This window comes from Mustela erminea, chromosome 10 (assembly GCF_009829155.1).
Source record: "Mustela erminea isolate mMusErm1 chromosome 10, mMusErm1.Pri, whole genome shotgun sequence".
Lineage (NCBI taxonomy): Eukaryota > Metazoa > Chordata > Mammalia > Carnivora > Mustelidae > Mustela > Mustela erminea.
Genome location: NC_045623.1, coordinates 89,329,434 through 89,349,444, shown reverse-complemented (window position 1 = coordinate 89,349,444; position 20,011 = coordinate 89,329,434). Strand labels below are relative to the sequence as shown.

The 20,011-nt window shown below is 40.3% G+C and overlaps 1 protein-coding gene across 1 annotated transcript in view; it reads left to right on the top strand.

Moving 5' to 3' along the window:
* STX12 (syntaxin 12) overlaps positions 1-14,224 on the top strand; it is a 39,173-nt gene extending 24,949 nt beyond the window's left edge. Inside the window, exons 5-9 of the mRNA XM_032361422.1 lie at positions 3,862-3,905; positions 5,464-5,569; positions 9,929-10,001; positions 10,717-10,799; positions 12,209-14,224. Coding sequence (XP_032217313.1) covers positions 3,862-3,905; positions 5,464-5,569; positions 9,929-10,001; positions 10,717-10,799; positions 12,209-12,301 — 399 coding nt within the window. The 3' untranslated portion in view covers positions 12,302-14,224. The remainder of the gene's footprint in view (positions 1-3,861; positions 3,906-5,463; positions 5,570-9,928; positions 10,002-10,716; positions 10,800-12,208) is intronic.
* Positions 14,225-20,011: the final 5,787 nt, after the last annotated feature.

Sequence of the window (20,011 nt, the reverse complement as noted above, 5' to 3'; positions counted from 1 at the left end):
CTAGAAAATATACTTCAGGCAGAAGGAAGATGATCCCAGATGGGAAGTCTGAAAAGCAGAAAAGAATGAAGAGCAAAGAAGGTGGTAAATACATGAAAAAATAAACTAAAAACAGGGAGAAGATACTGTTATATGTATAATTAGCAAGGGACTAGTAACCAGAATAGATACAGAACATATAAAAAATTCCTGTGAATCATTATGAAAAATATACAACCCAATACAGCATGAGTTTCTCAGACTTTTTGATCTCAGGACCCTGTTACACTTAAAATTATTAGAGACCCCAGTGAGCTTTTTATTTGTATGAATGGTGTATATTGATATATGTTAGAAATTAAAACTGTGAGGTTTTTAAAATGTTTATTCATTTATAATTAATAATAAACCCAATATATAGTAATATAAATATAAATGACATTTTAATTAAAAATAACTTCTTTTCCAAAACAAAAAAGAAATTAGTGGGAAGAGTGGCATTGTTTTCATTTTTGCAAATCTTTTTAATATTTGGCTTAATGGAAGGAAGCTGGATTTTCACATCTGCTTCTGTATTCAGTCTGATGTGATAAGTTGTTTTGGTTGAGGTATCTGAAGAAAATCAGACTTACAGGGATATGCAATTAGAAAAGGAAGGAGTATTTTAATTAATCTTTTCAGATCATTGTTGATATTATTCTTTGATACTACATCAAAACTTAACAGAAGTTAGTGGAATTACGGAGTCTAAAAGGGTATTAATGACTTTTTCAGACTCTGCTACATTCAAATCTGTTGGTCTTATGTTTTGATTGGATCTTTTTTCCATGTATGATTTTTATATCATATATTTATCTTTTGGAAAATATTGATTTCCTGAGTTATGCAGGTCTTCCAAATGTTGATATATTTCATTATACAATATCAAAAGGTAATGTAGTATCTTTAGTTTTATCGGAAAAGTCTTTAGATATTTTAAGGGGGGTTGTGAATCTCTTAAGTTCACAAGTGGTGCCACCCAGGTGCCCCTTATTTTTTATTTTTATTTTTTAAAGATTTTATTTATTTATTTGAGGGGGGAGAGAGAGAGAGTAAATGAGAACAAGCAGGGGAGGGGCAAAGGAAGAGGGAGAAGCAGACTTCCTTGCTGAGCAGGGAGCCCCACTTGGGGCTCAATCACAGGACCCCAGGGTCATGACCTCAACCAAAGGCAGATGCTTAACCAACTGAGCCACCCAGGCACCCTGAAAGCTAGATTTTTATCACTAGCAACATACACTGTCCATTGTTTTCCTTGATGTGACAGGCATACATTGTTTATCTTCAAGAGTTTATCTGCCAGGGGTGCCTGCGTGGCTCAGTCTGTTAAGCGTCTGCCTTTAGCTCAGGTCCTGATCCCAGGGTCCTGGGATTGAGCCCCTGACTGGGCTCCCTGTTCAGCAGGGAGTCTGCTTCTCCCTCTGCCTTCTACTCCCTCTTCTTTTACTCTCTCTCTCTCTCTTTCAAATAACTAAATAAAATCTTTTTTAAAAAAGTAGGCTTACATGGAGCCCAATTGGGGGGCTAGACCTCACAACTCTGAGATCAAGTTCTGAGCTGAGATCGAGAGTTGGATACTCAGTGGTCTGAGCCTCCTGTGATTTTGCTCCATGAGTATAAACGTCAGCACAGTGAAAATGGCAAGTAACATCTTTGTATTATTTTGAATAATGGTCAAACAAACGGAAAAGTGCCCAACTTCTTTAATCACCAGGAAACTGCAAATTGAAACCACAGTGAGGTAGTATTTCATGTCCAGATGTGGGGCAAAAGTGTAAAATTCTTTGAACACTGAAGGTGATTGTTATAGATATGATGCAACAGAAACTTTCCTACCTGGCCAGTTAGAGTATGAATTGGGACAACCACTGGAAGATATTTTGCCTGTGAACTTCTGAACACATCAGTTCTACCCTAGAGAAAACTGGAAATGTTTGTATCAGGATATATGTATAAGAATGTTTATTGCAGGGGCGCCTGGGTGGCTCAGTGGGTTAAGCCTCTACCTTCGGCTCAGGTCATGATCCCAGGGGCCTGGGATCGAGTCCCGCATTGGGCTCTCTGCTCAGCAGGGAGCCTGCTTCTCCTCATCTCTCTCTCTGTCTGTCTCTCTGCCTATTTGTGATCTCTCTCTCTGTCAAATAAATAAATAAATAAATAAATAAATCTAAAAAAAAAAAAAAAAAAAGAATGTTTATTGCAGGGTGCCTGGGTGGCTCAGTGGGTTAAAGCCTCTGCCTTCAGCTCAGTTCATGGTCTCAGGGTCCTGGGATCAAGGCCCACATCGGGCTCTCTGCTCAGCAAGGAGCCTGCTTCCCCTCTTCTCTCTGCCCGCCTCTCTGCCTACTCATGATCTCTCTCTCCCTCTGTCAAATAAATAAGTAAATAATCTTAAAAAATAAATAAATAAAGATTATAGCAGAGGCACCTGGGTGGCTCAGTGGGTTAAGCTGTTGCCTTTGGCTCAGGTCATGATCTCAGGGACCTGGGATCGAGGCCCCCATCGGGCTCTCTGCTCAGCAGAGATTCTTTCCCTCTGCCTGCCTCTCTGCCTACAGAGACAGAGAGAGTGATCTCTCTCTCTCTGTCAAATAAATAAATAAAATCTTTTTTTTTTAAAATATTTTATTTATTTATTTGACAGAGGGAGAAAGAAATCACAAGCAGGCAAAGAAGCAGGCAGAGAGAGGGGGAAGCAGGTTCCCCGCCAAGCAGAGAGCCCGATGCGGGGTTCGATCCCAGGACCCTGGGATCATGACCTGAGCTGAAGGCAGGGGCTCAACCCACTGAGCCACCCAGGTGCCCCAATAAATAAAATCTTTAAAAAAAAAAAAGAATGTTTATAGCAGCATTATTTGTTGGAAACATCTGAATGTCCGTCGGTAGTTGAATAGGTAAATACATTATGGTATATTCACATAATATCATACAGCAGAGAGAATTAATGAACAACAGTTACATTCAGCATCAGGGATGGATCTGGCACAATCTGGCATGATCCAGTGAAAGCACGGAAGAGTACAAACAGTGTAATTTCGTTCATGTGAGGTTCAGAAGCAGGTAAAATGATATTAAATAAGGATACATGTCTATATTGAAAATACGAGAAAATGATCATTGGAAAGTCAGGATGGTGGTTACTTTAAGGGCAGAGAGGGTGTGTTGTAATTGGAGAAGGGGATAGAGGTAGGCTGGCGGGCGCTACCAGTGTTCCGTTTCTTGAAAAAGTAAAAATTTCAAACAACAACAGTAACAACAAAAAACCTCACAGTGTTCCTCTGGGTGGGTAGAACTTTGAAATATTCCTCATTTTGCTTGTTCTGTTAATTACTGCCATTATGAAAAGGGAAAGACTTGTTTTTTAATGGGAATAGATTGCTCTTTTAACATTTTTTCTTAACTTTTTTTAATACATGCATTAGACTGATTTTTTTGAAATGAGTCTGTCGCTTTAGCACCTGATGTGCCATACATGCCCGTTTTTTAATCTTTACATGTTCTGAAGATTTGTTTCCCTGCAGGTTTTCTACTTGTTCCCTTATTCTGCTTCCCTGCAGACTGTAAATAGGTTATCACTATTACTGTTGTTTACTCCTCTCTCCGACCCATGTTCCTCCACCCTATTCAGTAAGGTTACCATTCTGAGCCCAGATTTGCTTTGAACTACTTCACGCCCATTTTATAGTAGAGACAGATTGCCAGAGCCCTGTGTCGTCTTACAGATCCCGTTGGAGCCAAGGGTTGTTGCTTCTTTATACTGTAGCGACAGGAAGCCATTGTTTTGTGTGTCTCTCTGTGACATGTTTCTGGATAACAGCAGTAATAATGCCGTCTGCTTTCTAGGCGGAGGAGAGGCAAAGAGAGGAACAGCTCGTCTCATTTGATGGGTAAGGAATTATCCATCCAACCCCCTGGCTTGTTGAGAAGGGATTCTGTACTTTCTACTTAATTCTAATTTAAAACATCAGTGTGGAGAAGAAGGAAAAATAAAGGCAGACCTGGGGTGGGTAACTTATAATCCACCAAGTAAAATAAAAAAGTCAAAACCTTGTGCTTTTCCAAGATCTTTGAATTAGGGAAGAAACAATTTCAAGGTAAATAAAAAAGCCAGAGAAATCCCTGATGTCTTTGTGTTGGGGAGAGGGCTTGGCTCACTAGGAATAAGTACGAATCTATGAATCTACAGATTAGGACTTTATCTCTAATACAGATTTAAGTTTTTCTAAGTTCTTGGGTGTCCGTTTACCCATCTGTAAAACAGAGGCAACTCATTTTTTTAGGAGTAGTGCAAGAAAAAGCAGAAAATTTGCATCTGAAAGACATCTTCTTTCTTAACTTCTCCACACTGAGTTACTGATTCCATAGAAATGTGTTGGTGTTATTAATTCAGAACTTATAATGCTTTATCATAGTTATGTATCTGTCTCTTCCCACTACACTGTGAGCACCTCAAAGGGGTGCCTGATGGGCTCTACCCTACTCCATTTTGTGTCTCCAACGTGTGGAAGAAACTCTTTAAATACTGTGGAGATGATGTCTGATTTATGCATACTGTTGGGAAAATGCTTAATACTGGAGTTTCAAAATGTTTTATGTCTAGCATCATATGTAGTATGCCTTTCTTCTAAACTTGGTACCTGAAAAGAAGAGTTACAGCATTTCACTAGCTTTTTTACTTTAGTTTTCTCTTAAGAGGCATTTAACCCAGGAGCTCCTGGGTGACTCAGGTGGTTAAGCATCTGCCTTTGACCCAGGTCCTGATCCCAGGGTCCTAGAATGGGGCCCCCGGGGCAGGCTCCCCGCTCAGCGGGGAGTCTGCTTCTCCCTCTTGCTCTGAACCTTCTCCTGCTCATGCTCTTACTCTCTCTCTCTCTCAAATGAATAAATAAAAAAAAAAAAACCTTAAAAGTATTTTTTATAAAAGAGGCATTTAACCCAAAATATGATCTCAAGGAATGATCTGAAAACCAGAAGGTGTGATTCTGTTAGATTAATTGGAGAAGCCCTGACAGGTCACTTAGCTTGCTTTTCTCCACCCACTTAGTACCCAAGAGACCAACACAGCTTACTCTCTGAGGGTGCTCTGGAAGAGGATGGGTCAGTGTGCTTCATTGACTTGAAGTCTCTGTCTGCTTTCCTTGTCTAGCAAGCTCTAGCAGGATTGCAGAGTGTACCTCTAACTAGAAACTAGCAAGTAGGCCCATCCCTTATAACCCTGTTTCATCTCAGTTTTGCCCAGGGAAGCTGAGACTTTGTTTTCTCGTGGTATTATCAATTTGGCTCCAGATATGAAGAATGTGGCCCTTAAGGACTTTGTATCGATGCCAGAGGGGTTGGAGCCCTGGTAATGGCCTTGGATAGGCTCTGCTGGTAGTAGAAATGTTGTGGGTGTCTTGTGCACACCTTAGAGGGGAGGAATCAACTAGTGTGCTTATCTCCTTGCAGCCATGAGGAGTGGAACCAGATGCAAAGCCAGGAGGATGAGGTGGCCATCACTGAACAGGATCTGGAACTTATTAAAGAGAGAGAAACAGCAATTCGGCAGCTGGAGGTAAGAGCCAGGTCGTGTCTTTTGTTTGACTCAATGTATCTGCCACTCTAGTCTCTCAGCCGGATTTTCTCTCAGCCATTAGGAAAAAGTATGAAATGAGTCCTTACGTGATTTTCATATTATGTCTTAGTGCAATCATGGTGAATTTGAACTACTTTTATAATGGTATTAGTCATGGTGCCCAAGAAGATTCAAATCCTTTCCTCCATGGTCTTACATGGTCTCTGGGAGAACAGGGATGAAGAACAGAGCAAGGCAAGGCAAGCAAATATTTTATTCCTCATTAAGACTCAGTCTGTTGGGCATCTGCCTTTGGCTCAGGTCATGATCCCAGGGTCCACAGCAGGCTCCCCGCTGAGCGGGGAGCCTGCTTCTCCTCCTCTCTCTCTGCCCCTCCCCTGCACTCATGCTCTCTCTCCCACTCTTTCTCTCTCTCTCAGGTAAATAAATAAAATCTTTAAAAAAGGAAAAAAAAGACTTTGCCCCCAGACCTCAATGCCAACTTCTAGATCGGGTGGGATTCTGTGGAGAGAGCCCCTTTGGGGCGCCTGGGTGGCCCAGTTGGTTAAATGTCTGCCTTCAGCTCAGGTCATAATCCTGGGGTCTTGGGATCAAGCTCCATGGCAGGCTTCCTGCTCGGTGGGGAGTCTGCTTCTCCCTCTGCCCTGTCCCCACCCCACCCCACCCCACCCTCACTCATGCTCTCGTTTCTCTCTTTCAAATAATAAAATCTTAAAAAAAGAAGAAGAAGAAGTAGAAGAAGAGGAAGAAGAAGAAGAAGAGAGTGCCCCTTTGCTTAGTAGGTCAGAATAAAGGCAGGCCAAAAAGTTTGCTGAATTTTTATGCATCCCAAAGTCCAATCCCAGGTTGTGGATATGACTTCACTACAGGGAAACAGGAGCAGTTTTTGAGGCGGGGGTTGAGTTAAAGGTCTCGAGGCCTTTCTTACCTGATTTTCCAACTTTAACTTTACATAATGACTAGGATATTCTAAACCTGAGTAGTTTTCTCCTCCATGCAGCCAGAAGACTGCCATCCCTCGGGGGGCAGTGAGGAGGGTGGGGTTGTAGAGAGAGAAACTTGGAGCTCCTCCGTGACCTTCGTCTGTGGCAGTGGCTCTGAACTCTGACTGTACCTTAGAGTTACTTGGAAATTTTTTTTTCCAAATGCCCAGCTGTTCTCCTTCCCTTGCAACTATTAGTTTGGACTATGTGAATTTCTGAATTTTATGTAGGTTAAAAATGAGCAAATATCCACAAGATTTTTTTTTTTCAAACTTCCCAGGTGATTATAATATGCATTCAGGATAGAGACCATCAGTGTCTATGTTTAGATGGAACATTTCATCCTCAAATTTGATGATTTTATTGCCTTCACAGATGCCATATCTTTCTTTTTCACCTACTGCAACTAACCATCGACTTGGTTCTCTAATGTTAGAAATACTGTTCTAGCAGAGAGCAGAGTGAAGCACAGAGCTAAGGAAAGGATTCTCTCCATAGAATCCCACCCGGTCTAGAAGTTGGCATTGAGGTCTGGGGGCAAAGTCTTTTTTCCCCTTTTTTAAAGATTTTATTTATTTACCTGAGAGAGTGAGAGAGAGAGCGTGGGAAAGAGAGAGCATGAGTGCTCTTAGCTCCTTAGCCCAGGAACGTAATGGGCGTATCAAAAAATCAGCTTAAGTCCAAATGGTTAGCTGGGACTGGATTTTCATATCCAGTCATTTCCTACATCTAATATACAAGCCCTGTTCTAATGGAAGAACAACATACTATTGTGTCTCCTTGACTCTCACATTGTGCATCTGACATTTCTGGCTACCAAACGTGTGGGTCTTTTCCACATCAAGCAATCCTTCGACACCAGCGAGGTGTTTTATAACTTAACCCAATTTAGATACTGTCTACTTGGAATTAGCTTCAGATCCCACAGATTAAGGGCTCAGTCCCACAAGACTGTACCCTCCCCCTAACTTGGGAAGCCCACTAAGTCTAGGTTGTTACCTACACTTCTGACTGACAGGCTATCAATTGGAGGTTTCCATGACCCCCTCACTGGATTTGATTAATTTGCTAGAGCAACTCAGAACTTAGGAAAACAGTTTATTTACTAGGTTACTGGTTTATTATAAAAGGATACAACTCAAGAACAGCCAGATGGAAGAGATACACAGAGCAAAGTAGGTGGGAAGGGGTATGGACCTTCCATGCCCTCTCCACCTGTACCACTCTCCTCGACCTCCATGTTCACCAGCCCGAAAGTGCTCTCAGTCCTGCCATTTAGGATTTTTATGGAGGCTTCATTATGTAGACACGATTGATTAAATCATTGGCTCTGGATGGTTGATTCAGCCTCCAGCCCTCTGATAACAAGGTTGGTTCCCCTGGCAACGAGCCCCCATCCTGAGGGGTTGTTCTTTAAGCTCTGGTGTGGTTGAAAGGAGTTTGTTATAAGTAACAATAGCTAGTTTTCTCTCTTCACCACTTAGGAAATTTCGAGCATTTTAGGAGTCTACTCTAGGAATGGGATGAAGACTAAATATATCTTTCTTATTATAAATCACAGTTTCACACTCATGTTATAACCAAGCTAAGCTATTTGTCCTTTAACTCAATTAACTTTTTGTTTATTTGGCTTTTCTTTTGCTTTAAGGTACAACTCAAGTCTTGCTGCTTCTGAAGCTTCCTCTGCACACCTTCGTATACCATTTACTAGTCACTTCCTCTGTAATGACTTTTCTTATTTATCTTGCTATGTGCTCATCCCACCCCCGTTAGCTAGTAAGCCTTTTTGTATCCACAGCAACTAGCAGACTGTCCCAACTACAGAAGACTCTTAGCAAGTAATTAAGGTTTTGATGTGCTGGAAGAACTAGTCTTGCCAAGCTATGATTTGGAAGTCATGGCTTTCAAGGCATTGTTTCTTTTCTTTTCTTTTCTTTTTTTTCCAAAGATTTTATTTATTTATTTGACAGAGATCACAAGGAGGCAGAGAGGCAGGCAGAGAGAGAGGAGGAAGCAGGCTCCCTGCTGAGCAGAAAGCCTGATGCAGGGCTCGATCCCAGGACTCTGGGATCATGACCTGAGCTGAAGGCAGAGGCTTTAACCCACTGAGCCACCCAGGCACCCCTCAAGGCATTGTTTCTGACTGTAGTGTTCTGAGAGGCAGTGTATTGTAATCCAGAGAGCATGGGCTTCGGAGCTATTCTGTCTGTAATGCTTAGTTTCCTAATGGACCAGCTTTGTAACTGGACAGTTACATAACCTCTCTGAGCCTTATTATTCTCAAAGATACTTCATAGAGTGACTGAATGATTAATGTAAATATCAAAGAGGCATAGTAACATTATGAAAACATCATGAGGGGCACCTGGGTGGCTCAGTGGTTTAAGTCTCTGCCTTCAGCTCAGGTCATGATCCCAGGGTCCTGGGATCCAGCCCCACATTGGGCTCTCTGCTCAGCAGGGAGCCTGCTTCCCTCTCTCTCTGCCTGCCTCTCTGCTTACTTGTGATCTCTGTCTGTCAAATAAATAAATAAAATCTTAAAAAAAAAAAAAAAAGGAAGACATCGTGAACTTTTAATTCTCAGCTCTGCCACTTGCTAGCTTTGAGACCTTGGGACAAGTCATCAAACCTTCCTGAGCCCCAGTTTTCTCTTCTGTACGATGGGGATGATACATGCCTCATTGTATTGTCATGAGAACCAACTAAATAATGATTAATCATAGCTGACACATGAAGTGCTTATTGCATAGTTCCAAGAACTTTACATATATCAACTTACTTAGTGCTTCTGCACTTTAATATGAAGTGGGTACTATCATTGTCCACATTTCAGAGGGAACAGACCAGAGGGGTTCTTTTTTTGTTTGTTTGTTTGTTTATTTGACAGACAGAGATCACAAGTAGGCAGAGAGGTAGGCAGAGAGAGAGGGGGAAGCAGGCTCCCCGATGAGCAGAGAGCCCAACGTGGGGCTCGATTCCAGGACCCTAGGATCATGACCTGAGCCGAAGGCAGAGGCTTAACCCACTGAGCCACCCAGGTGCCCCAGGCCAGAGGGGTTCTTAACCTACAATGGTACAATAAGACTGGAGGATTAACCTCACACAGCAAGACTATCCTCTCTAGCTGACTCTCAGGCTCCAAGAGTCTGTTTAATTACCTACTTGGTATAGTTCTTGGCACATAGTAGGCATTTAGTAGATATTAGTTAACTTTATTTTCATTTTCAGTTTACAGAGAAAGCATGATTTATGAGCCTTAGAAACACATGTGTTATGTTTACAGCCAAAATTTTAGCTAAGTAGAGGGATCGTCTAACACTATTGCTTTATGTTTGTTATTTTTTGTATTCCCTAGGCTGACATTTTGGATGTCAATCAAATATTTAAAGATTTGGCCATGATGATCCATGATCAAGGGGATCTAATTGGTATGTATCATTGATACCATAAACCTCGAGGTGAGTTGATAGCAGTACTTGTGTGTGAACAAGTCTGTAAGACATATCTGAAGAAATTAGACATTTAAAAATTATTAATTCTTTTTTTAGCCCCCTTTTTATATTGTCAAATGTAAAAACTGAAATGAGACCTCTGTGATTTCTCAGCTCCCTTGCCGTTAGCCTCCTGCTAAGTCTTTGGCTGTTGAGGGAAATAGCTGTTGGCTTCCCAGCTTTTATCTCCAGAAACTTAAATAATTTGGGGATTAGTAACCTCTTTTTTTAAGCTTTTTATTTGGAAATGATTTAAAGTTTAGAAAGGTTGCAAAAATAAAAAGACTACAAGGAATTCCTTTGTAACCTTTACCCAGATTTACCTCTTGTTAACATTCTACCCCGTTTGCTTTAGACTTGCTCCCTCTCTCTCTAAATATATGTGTGTATGCATAATTTTTTCTGACCCATTCATGGATAAGTTGCATACTTCACAGTGCTTTGCCGCTAAAATAGTTCAGTGCTTATTTCCAAAGAATAGAGCTATTGTCTTACCCAGTTAGTAACTTTTGATTCCATGGCTGGATAGTTGGAATGGTGGTAGTAAAACGAGGGCCAACATCATCAAGAGTGTGTTTAATTTGCAATCTTGAAATATCTGATTTGGTAAAAACATCCACTGCCCTCCTTTTTTTTTTTTTTTTTTTTGCAGATAGCATAGAAGCCAATGTGGAAAGCTCAGAGGTACACGTAGAGAGAGCAACTGACCAGTTACAGCGAGCTGCATACTATCAGGTAAGAGCACGTACCCAGGAAAGTCACTGGGCTGCCGACTTCAAGAGCCATCACAGCTCATTGACACACTGAGAACAGCTGCAGCTTTGGCTTAGGTTTAAGCTGGAGGCCGGTGTTCATAGTTGCTGTGGTGGTCCATTTGTAATATTTTCCTCTGTAGAGAAATCTACAAAAAGACATCAGTCCTTGAATAAACTTATACAGAAGGCTTTTGGCTACAAAGCTAACCCCATTAGCTGGCATGCTACCTAAATCTGGTATAAAGCTAATTTTATATTATGAATAGCTAAAATTTGTTTCAATTAGTATAGTAATGGGGACAAAGTAAGACTTTGTGGATACTTTATGTTGACTGTGGCCACAGAGGATGGACATAAAATCAGTTCTAACTATTTTTGTGAAAAAAGAGGGGGTTCTCATTCTTCTAAGAATAAATGAGAGTTAATCGTTCTACTTTGTATGAAGTGATTTTTTTTACATATTAGCTGAAATGCTGGTTTTGTGACTTTTACTGGCGTCTTTATCTCAAGTGTACAAATACTGTAAATGAGGTCCTTTTCATTTCCTCTCCATTTGGTGCTATATGATTTTTTAGGTGTAAACAGCATTTCAGTCATTTTCCATGTTCCTAAGATAGTTGTATTTTACCTGGAAATGTTCTTAAAGAAATTTGTGTTTAATAATAGTGTTTCCTTTTAAAAACTGAGTGATGATGTTAGTGTCAGACAGTAAAGGAAATATGAAGTAACTTATATGCATCTACTCAATATTATGTGGGAATTAAAAGAGATGTTTATAATAACAACAATTTTATGCTAAAATAGTAAGTGAGAAAAATGTCAAACATCATACAGTGTGATCCCAATTCTGTCAGATAACAATATGCATAGATAAAATATCATGAGAAAATACAATAAAAATGTCAGCAATTTTGGGGCGCCTGGGTGGCTCAGTGGCTTAAAGCCTCTGCCTTCAGCTCAGGTCATGATCCCAGAGTCCTGGGATCGAGCCCCGCATCGGGCTCTCTGCTCCGCAGAGAACCTGCTTCCTCCTCTCTCTTCCTGCCTGCCTCTCTGCCTACTTGTGATCTCTGTCTGTCAAATAAATAAATAAAATCTTTAAAAAAAAAAACATATGCACAAATAACTTATTTATTACAAATAATGCCTAGCAGCATAGGTATAAACAATCCCTTTGCAGAAATGTATTAGGGGATCTGGAATTAAAACTGGCACTACTGCCTCGTGCTGGTAACTGTTGAGATTTGGGGAAGATCTCTGAATATTCATGCGCCGATAGAGTTAATGCTGGATTATGAGGTGGCAGATTTATGAACCACTCTTGAAGTCTCAGATAGCAAAAATTTTACTTGTCTCATGAGTGTCTTCTTTATATATTTTTCTCCTCAGAAAAAATCTCGCAAGAAGATCTGTATCCTGGTGCTTGTCCTGTCTGTGATTATCGTAATCTTGGTACTTATTATCTGGCGAATTTATAAATGAAGTGATTGCCTCCGAGCCACCTTCTGCTGAGCTGTTTTCAAGGGCACCTGCTTCCTGGAGTCTTGCCAGAACAAACTGATCACAAGAAGAGAGCATACACCAGAATGTCCTGTAATAATTTAGTTAGAAAATAACTACTAACTAGTCCTTTGGAATTAGTGACCCGTGGAGACAGTATTTATCAACTTATGTATACATTTTATTGATTTCTCAAATTAGGAATTAATTTATGTGGATTTTGCTTTCTCTTGTATTCTGATTGTCCTTCATCTCCAAGTGTTTACTGAAAATTCCATTCTAGATATTCTTCTTTTGACAGGTGACACTACAGTCTTGTACTATTGTCATTTTATGTGTATACTGGATTCACCTTTTTCTAGCCACTGAGATAGAATTACTTTCTGACAGCCAGCACATTTGTCAGAAACCATATAATAAGCTGATACTTTTTGTTATTTAACATTTTAATTTGAATTTCGAAGAAGCCTATTCTCTATCTGCTTTGAAAGATTTTGGCAACGTATTTAACGAGAAAGTAAAAAAAAAGGCACATTCGATCCCAATTAAAAGTATCTATTTGAGCTGGCCAGTCGTCAAGGTACCCATTAATGGGGTTTGAAGTTTACCTTATTATCTGCTAGTGTCAGCCATGGCCGTTCATCTGCACACACACTAAACCATCTTGTTCACTTTTTTAAGAGGTTAATTTAATTTAACATTATGCTCTCTGGGGTCCCTCTCCCCCTGTCTGTATAGAAAGGGAGAATTAGACAAAGCATGCTTTTGGAAAGCAAATAGGAACTGTTTGGAATGATTTAAACTTTTTGTTGTTGTTCACTTGTGGTTCTACATTCCTGGTGAATGATGAATATTGCTGTCAAAAGGCTGCCCCTTCCCCATAAGGGTTGCTGGGCATTTGATGGCAGGAAGATTTTAAAAGCTAGACTTGAAGTTGGTTTAAAATTTAGTTCTGTGAACCTGTGATAAAGCGAAGAAAAGGTTCATTTTTGTAAATACTGATGGTTTGGAATAGTGATGTTAGACTTATCCTAATTTATGAACAAGAGATTAATCTCCATGCATAGTTTTAGACAAAAAAAAAGTTTCAATAAAAGATTGCTGTCTTGTAATAGAAATGTTGTCCACTTCCCTTTTTCACACAGGTCTAGAGCCGTTAAAGGGAATATAATTTCTGTCGGCTCACACATAAGTGTGAATTGGGCCAATGATTTCAGTTCATCCTTTAGTGAAATAGAGGACTGGGCTGCCCTGGATATATTTATGTTAATTTCTTCCACTCTGTTTAGTGTTAATCTCCTTTTTACCAAACTAATGTGAATAGTAGGGAAACAAGGGCCCAGATGCCCAAGTTTCTTTGTACTCTTGCACCATTCCACTCCTTAATATAAATAAACATTTTAAAAGCTTTTGTAGTAAGTTTTTATGAGTTAACTTGTGGTAGCTATTAGGTAATTTGCTATCCTGAGAAAAATTGAACCTGGCAAGAAGACTAGAGGTCAGTTGATTGGTTTGGGGGTGGAATAAAGGCTGCTGCTGCCCTCTCCTTGAAAAACAGGATGATACCCTATTGGGGTGTCACAGTGGCCCAAGCAGCAGCTTCAGGGTTCATTCCTTGGTTCCACAATCATGGCCCCTTCAGCTCCAAAATTACAGCTGGACTTGGATACATCATTTGTAACATTTCAGACAAAAAAATTCCTGATTGTGAAAAATGGTTTTCAGTTTGGGTTAAATGAAGCTATTCATAGTTCTGTTCTATAATACTGTGTAATCCAGCAGTGGTGGTGGTAATAGTGATTGTGGGTAGCAAATTTGACCTTGGCTTAGAATTCGAGTGGCCTGGAGTTTAGGGTAGTTGCCATGAGGTTCTGCTAGATGATCTTAATAAACCTGTTCACAGAATCCTCCTTATCTGTGCTTTGTCTTTGGGGGGAAGGGGGCACCATGGTCTAGGACAGTGGTTTTTAACCATGGCTTCACATTAGAAACTAAAAAAAATACTGATACCTCAGTGCCCCGCCACAAGATTTTCATTCAGTTAGTCTGGAGTATAGACTGGGCATTTAAAAGCTCTAGATAATTCTCATGTATAACCATGGTTGAGAGCCATTAGTTTGGTCAAAAGCCAGACCGGAGCACAGAAGGCTGAAGAATCTTGGCTCTGCCATTAACTTGCCATAGGTATTTGGGTAAGTCATTTAACCTATGGGCCCTAAGTTTTCCCAGTAACTCTCTTCTAGCTATAACATTTTTTTTTAAAGATTTTATTTATTTATTTGACAGAGAGATCACAAGTAGGCTGAGAGGCAGGCAGAGAGAGGGGGGCAGGCAGGCTCCCCTCCAAGCAGAAATCCTGATGCGGGGCTCAATCCCAGGTGGAGGCAAAGACTTAACCCACTGAGCCACCCAGGGGCTCCTCTATAACATTTTCTGGTTATAAGGATCCACAGGGGTTTGGTCTGAGCATACGGATTCTATTTGCCTTGATATTTCTTTCCTTTTCTCTTCCCCTTTTTCCTTCCTCTACAGAATGTTCTGGAAGCACTAAGCAGATCTACCATTCTTTTCAAGTAAATTAAAACTATAGTACTATATAGGGTAAAGTAGAAATGTCATTGTGGGCCTTTCCTCTGGGAATGTTCTAGAACAAGAATTTGTAGCTGCTAAACTGATACTCACAGGGCAGGTTTTGTCTTACCTGCTAAGGGGTGGTGATACACACTGCCTTATACTATTGGGCAACAATATCAAATTGGAATTACCATTGCATCAGTGCAAAGTTAAACACCCTAAGCCGCCTCCATTCATTTTTTTAATTGAAGTATAACTGACATACAGTATTACATAGTTTCAGGTATACAACATAGTGATTTGATATCTATATACAGTATGAAATGGTCACCACAGAAGTCTTGTCACCATCTGTCACCAAATTTTTTACATTATTGATGATATTACCTATGCTGTTACATAATATCCCCATGAGTTATTTTATAACTGGAAGTTTGTACCTCTGAATCCCGTATTTTGCCTGCCGCCAACCCCTCCCCACTCTGGTAACCAGTAGTTTGTCTCCTGTATATAGGAGTCTGTTTCTGTTTTATTTTCTTTGTGCATTTGTTTTGTTTTCTAGATTCCATATAAGTGAAATCCTATGGCACTTGTCTTTTCTGTCCTATTTTATCTAGCATAATACCCTCTAGGTCTATCTATGTTGTTGCAAATAACAGTATTTCTTTGTTTTTATGGCTGAGAAATATTATATATATATATCCCATTTTCTTCATCTGTTCATCTATCTGGACACTTGGTTTGCTTCCATGCCTTGACTATCGTAAATAATGCAGTGAACATCGGAGTGCATACGTCTTTTTGAATTAGTATTTCCATTTTCTTCAGATAAATACCCAGAAGTGGGATTGCTGGATCATGTGGTAGTTCTATTTTTTTTTTCTATTTTCAATTTTTCAAGGAAACTCCATACTGTTTTCCATAGAGGCTGTACCAATTTACATTTCACCAACAGTGCACAAGTGTTCCCATTTCTCCACATTCTCACCAACACTTGTTATTTCTTGTCTTTTTGATACTGGCCATTCTGACATCTGTGAGGTGCTATCTCACTGTGGTTTTGCTTTGTATTTCCCTGATGATGAGTGACATTGAGTTTCTTTTCATGTGTCTATTGGCCATCTGGATGTCTTGGAAAAATGTCTACTCAGGTCCTCTGCCAATTTTTTAATTGAATTTTTGTATTGAGTTGTATGAGTTCTTTATATATTTTGGAAGTTAACTCCTTATTGGATATATCATTAGCAAATATCTTCTCTCATTCAGTAAGTTGCCTTTCCATTTTATTGATGGTTTCCTTCACTGAACAAAAGCCTTTTAGTTCGATATAGTGCCATTTGTTTATTTTTGCTTTTGTTGTCTTTGCCTGAAAAGACAGATCCAAAAAAACTATTGCTAAGGTCAATGTCAAAAAGCTTCCTGCCTGTTTTCTTCTAGGAGTTTTATGGTTTCAGTTCTTATATTTAAGTCCTTAACCACTTTGGCTTAGTGTGTGTGTGTGTGTGTGTGTGTGTGTGTGTGTGTGTGTGTGTGTTTATAAATTTTAAAAAATATTTTATTTATTTATTTGGCAGACAGATCACAAGCAGGCAGAGAGGCAGGCAGAGAGAGAGAGAGGAGGAAGCAGGCTCCCTGCCGAGCAGAGAGCCCGATGCGGGACTCGATCCCAGGCTCCTGGGATCATGACCTGAGCTGAAGGCAGTGGCTTTAACCCACTGAGCCACCCAGGCGCCCCTAGTGTGTGTGTTTTGTTTTTTGTTTTTTTGTTTTTTTTTCATTTGCAACATGGACTGTTTTTTTTTAATATTGTAGTTTTATTTTTCTTCAGTGTTCCAAGATTCATTGTTTATGCACCGCACCCAGTGCTTCATGCAATATGTGCCCTCCTTAATACCCATCACCAGCCTTACCCAACCCCCAACACCTCTCCCCTCCAAAACCCTCAGTTTGTTTCTCAGAGTCCACAGTCTGTAACTTAAAAGAGTGGTTCAGTTTCATTGTTTTGTATGTAGCTGTCCAGTTTTGCCTACATTTATTTTTTTTAATATTTTATTTATTTATTTGACAGAGATCACAAGTAGGCAGAGAGGCAGGCAGAGAAAGAGGAAGAAGCAGGTTCCCTGATGAGCAGAGAGCCCGACATGGGGCTCGATCCCAGGACCCTGGGATCATGACCCAAGCAGAAGGCAGAGGCTTTAACCCACTGAGCCACCCAGGTGCCCCTTGCCTACATTTATTGAAGAGACTCTTTTCCCCTACTATATATTCTTGCCTCTTTTTGCCATAGATTGACCATATGAGAGTTAGTTTATCTTTGGGCTCTCTACTCTGTTACATTGATCCATGTGTCTATTTTTGTGCCAGTAACATACTGTTTCACTTACTATAGCTTTGTAGTATAGTTTGGAATCTAGGAGTATGATATTTCCAACTTTGTTCTTTTTGTTCTTAAAACTCCGTTCTTTTTTACGGGTGCCTGGCTGGCTCAGTTGGTGGACTGCGTGACTCTTGACCTTGGGCTCATGAGTTTGAGCCCCATACTGAGTGTAGAGATTACTTAAAAATAAAGTCTTTTAGAAAATCCAAACAACTTCATTCTTTTTTTTTTCTTTTTTTAAGATTTTATTTATTTATTTGACACACAGAGAGAGAGATCACAGTTAGGCAGAGAGGGAGGCAAAGAGGGAAGCAGGCTCCCCGCTGAGCAGAGAGCCCAGATGAGCCCCGCTAAGCAGAGAGCCCTTACTGCTTCCAGAACATTCTGGCCCGATCCCAGGACACTGAGATCATGACCTGAACTAAAGGCAGAGGCTTAACCCACTGAGCCACCCAGGCGCCCCTCTTTTTTTTTCCCCCTTCCTATTCAGAGGTTATCCTTAGTCACAGGAATGAAGCCTTTGCTTTTGATCGCTAAATGCAGACCAAAACCCAACTCAGATTTCATTCAATCCTATTTCCTCGGCTAGGAATCACCCGCATCTCCCTGCTTTTCTAAACATGTTAAGTGTATCCCTAAATTTCATGGGATTTTTCAGTACTGTTTTTCAGTGCTATGAAATACAACTATTTTAGACTCTCCATTTAACCAGGGTATAGTGTGAAGGATTTTTATACCCAATCCCAGATCATACTCACAGGCCGTTTGAGTAATTCATTTTGATACTTATCCAAAATGAAATTTGATTGACAATGTGGCACTTGATTTTTAAGGGATAAACTTGAAATAATAGAATTTTTAACGTTGGACTCTGATTATGGACCGAGTTTTTACCAGTCCGTGATGAGAAAAATGATGTAATGGGCTTTTTATTTTTATTTGAGAGAGCACAAGCCAGGGTAACTGCAGAGGGAGACGGAGAAGCAGGCTGCTTGCTGAGTAGGGAGCCCAACACAGAGCTCCAGGGGATCATGACCTGAGCTGAAGGCAAAAGCTTAGCCAACTGAGCCACCCAGGTGCCCATGTAGTAGTGGGCTTTTTAAAGTACCATCTTTGAGTCTGAGATAATGACCTTTCACTTTTTAAAAAAAAAAAAAGATTTTATTCATTTATTTGACAGAAAAATCATAAGTAGGTAGAGAGAGGGGCGGGGAAGCAGGCTCCCCACTGAGCAGAGAGCCCAATGCGGGGCTTGATCCCAGGACTCTGAGATCATGACCTGAGGTAGAGGCAGAGGCTTAACCCACTGAGCCACCCAGGCACCCCAACCTTCCACCTTTTTAAAAAGGATATTTCAAAACTATAAAAATAGGTGATGTCAGTTGGAAGTCTTCATTTTTAAATCATCTTAGGTGACAAAAGTTGAGAACCCTGTATTACTTTTCCCCCCTGGTCCATGACATCTCTAATGTCTGTGAGACACTCATCTAGACTAGCCCCATCACTTTACAACTGAAGAAGCTGAGGCTGGGAATGGCAGCCTAATACAGGAATTTAAAGCTACAGGAAGTGTTCTACGTGTGCATGGTCATTTGTGGGATAACATTTGAATCCTTACTACCTTATTATGCTAAATGCAATTTTTTTTGTGTATTTCTTGTCTCCTTTTTATGGATTAGTAAACTGAAGCATAGTAAACTGAAGTATTGTCTGCCCGTGGGCACACAATTTAGGAATGACGGAGCCAGGATTTGATCTCAAGCACTCAGACTTAAAACCACACTTGAGACACTCTACACTGTCTTTTGCTCACCTCCTCTTTCATGTAGCAGTCTCTAAAAATCTGGAGTAGTGGCAATTTCTGCCCATCTTTTCTTTGGTCAGCACCTTGTGAAAAACTTTTCATTCACCACCCTGCTAAATGAAGCCTCTGCTTTGTAGTATCTATTCACAGAGAAACTTTTGGTGTCTCCATTCGTTCACTCATAAATCAAAAAGGTTTTAAGAAAGTTTTCTGACATCAATATGCTCCTAATGTCATTAGGTTCTATTCTAAGGGGGTCTCAAAGTTGAAGAAATTAACCTTAGTTGAGACACCAGATCCCAAGGCAGCTGGCCCATCAGTCTTTCCAATTCAGGGACTGCTGCCTTTCAGTTTGCTGATCTATACTGACATCATTGGCGCCCAAACAAAGAGCATTTTGCTTTATAAGGCCTAGGTAAATGTAAGGTGCCATTACATCAGAAGCCAGTATGACTATCAGCTGTGCTGGAAACAAGAAACATGGCCAAGGAGTAAAGAATCATAAGGGTAAGAATGTAGCTTTAGGTTTCTTGGATGTATGGTCAGCACTAGAAGGGATCCAATAATGGACCACACACAGAAGCTGAGAAATTGAAAGGCGAAGTTGACATTTGTTATCAGGTCACTGTTAGCTAGAAATGGTTTCAACACCACCTTATGCCTGAAAAGGGCATGGACACTTGAAAGCCTGGACAATCTCTGTAGATAAAAGTACATTGTTCTTTTCTGTTACACTCAAAATACTTGAGAATAATTCCTTCTCAGGAATCACGTACTCATGCTCAATTGAGGGTGTTTCCTCAGAATTTGTATTTTCCCTATCAGCCTGGTCTTTAGTATCCTATGTTTGGAAACGAGGATATTAACAGGTCATTTGATAAGTGTTCCAATCAGTTAGCATCCTTGCCGGATAAGTTTACTCTGCTTCTGAAGGCCA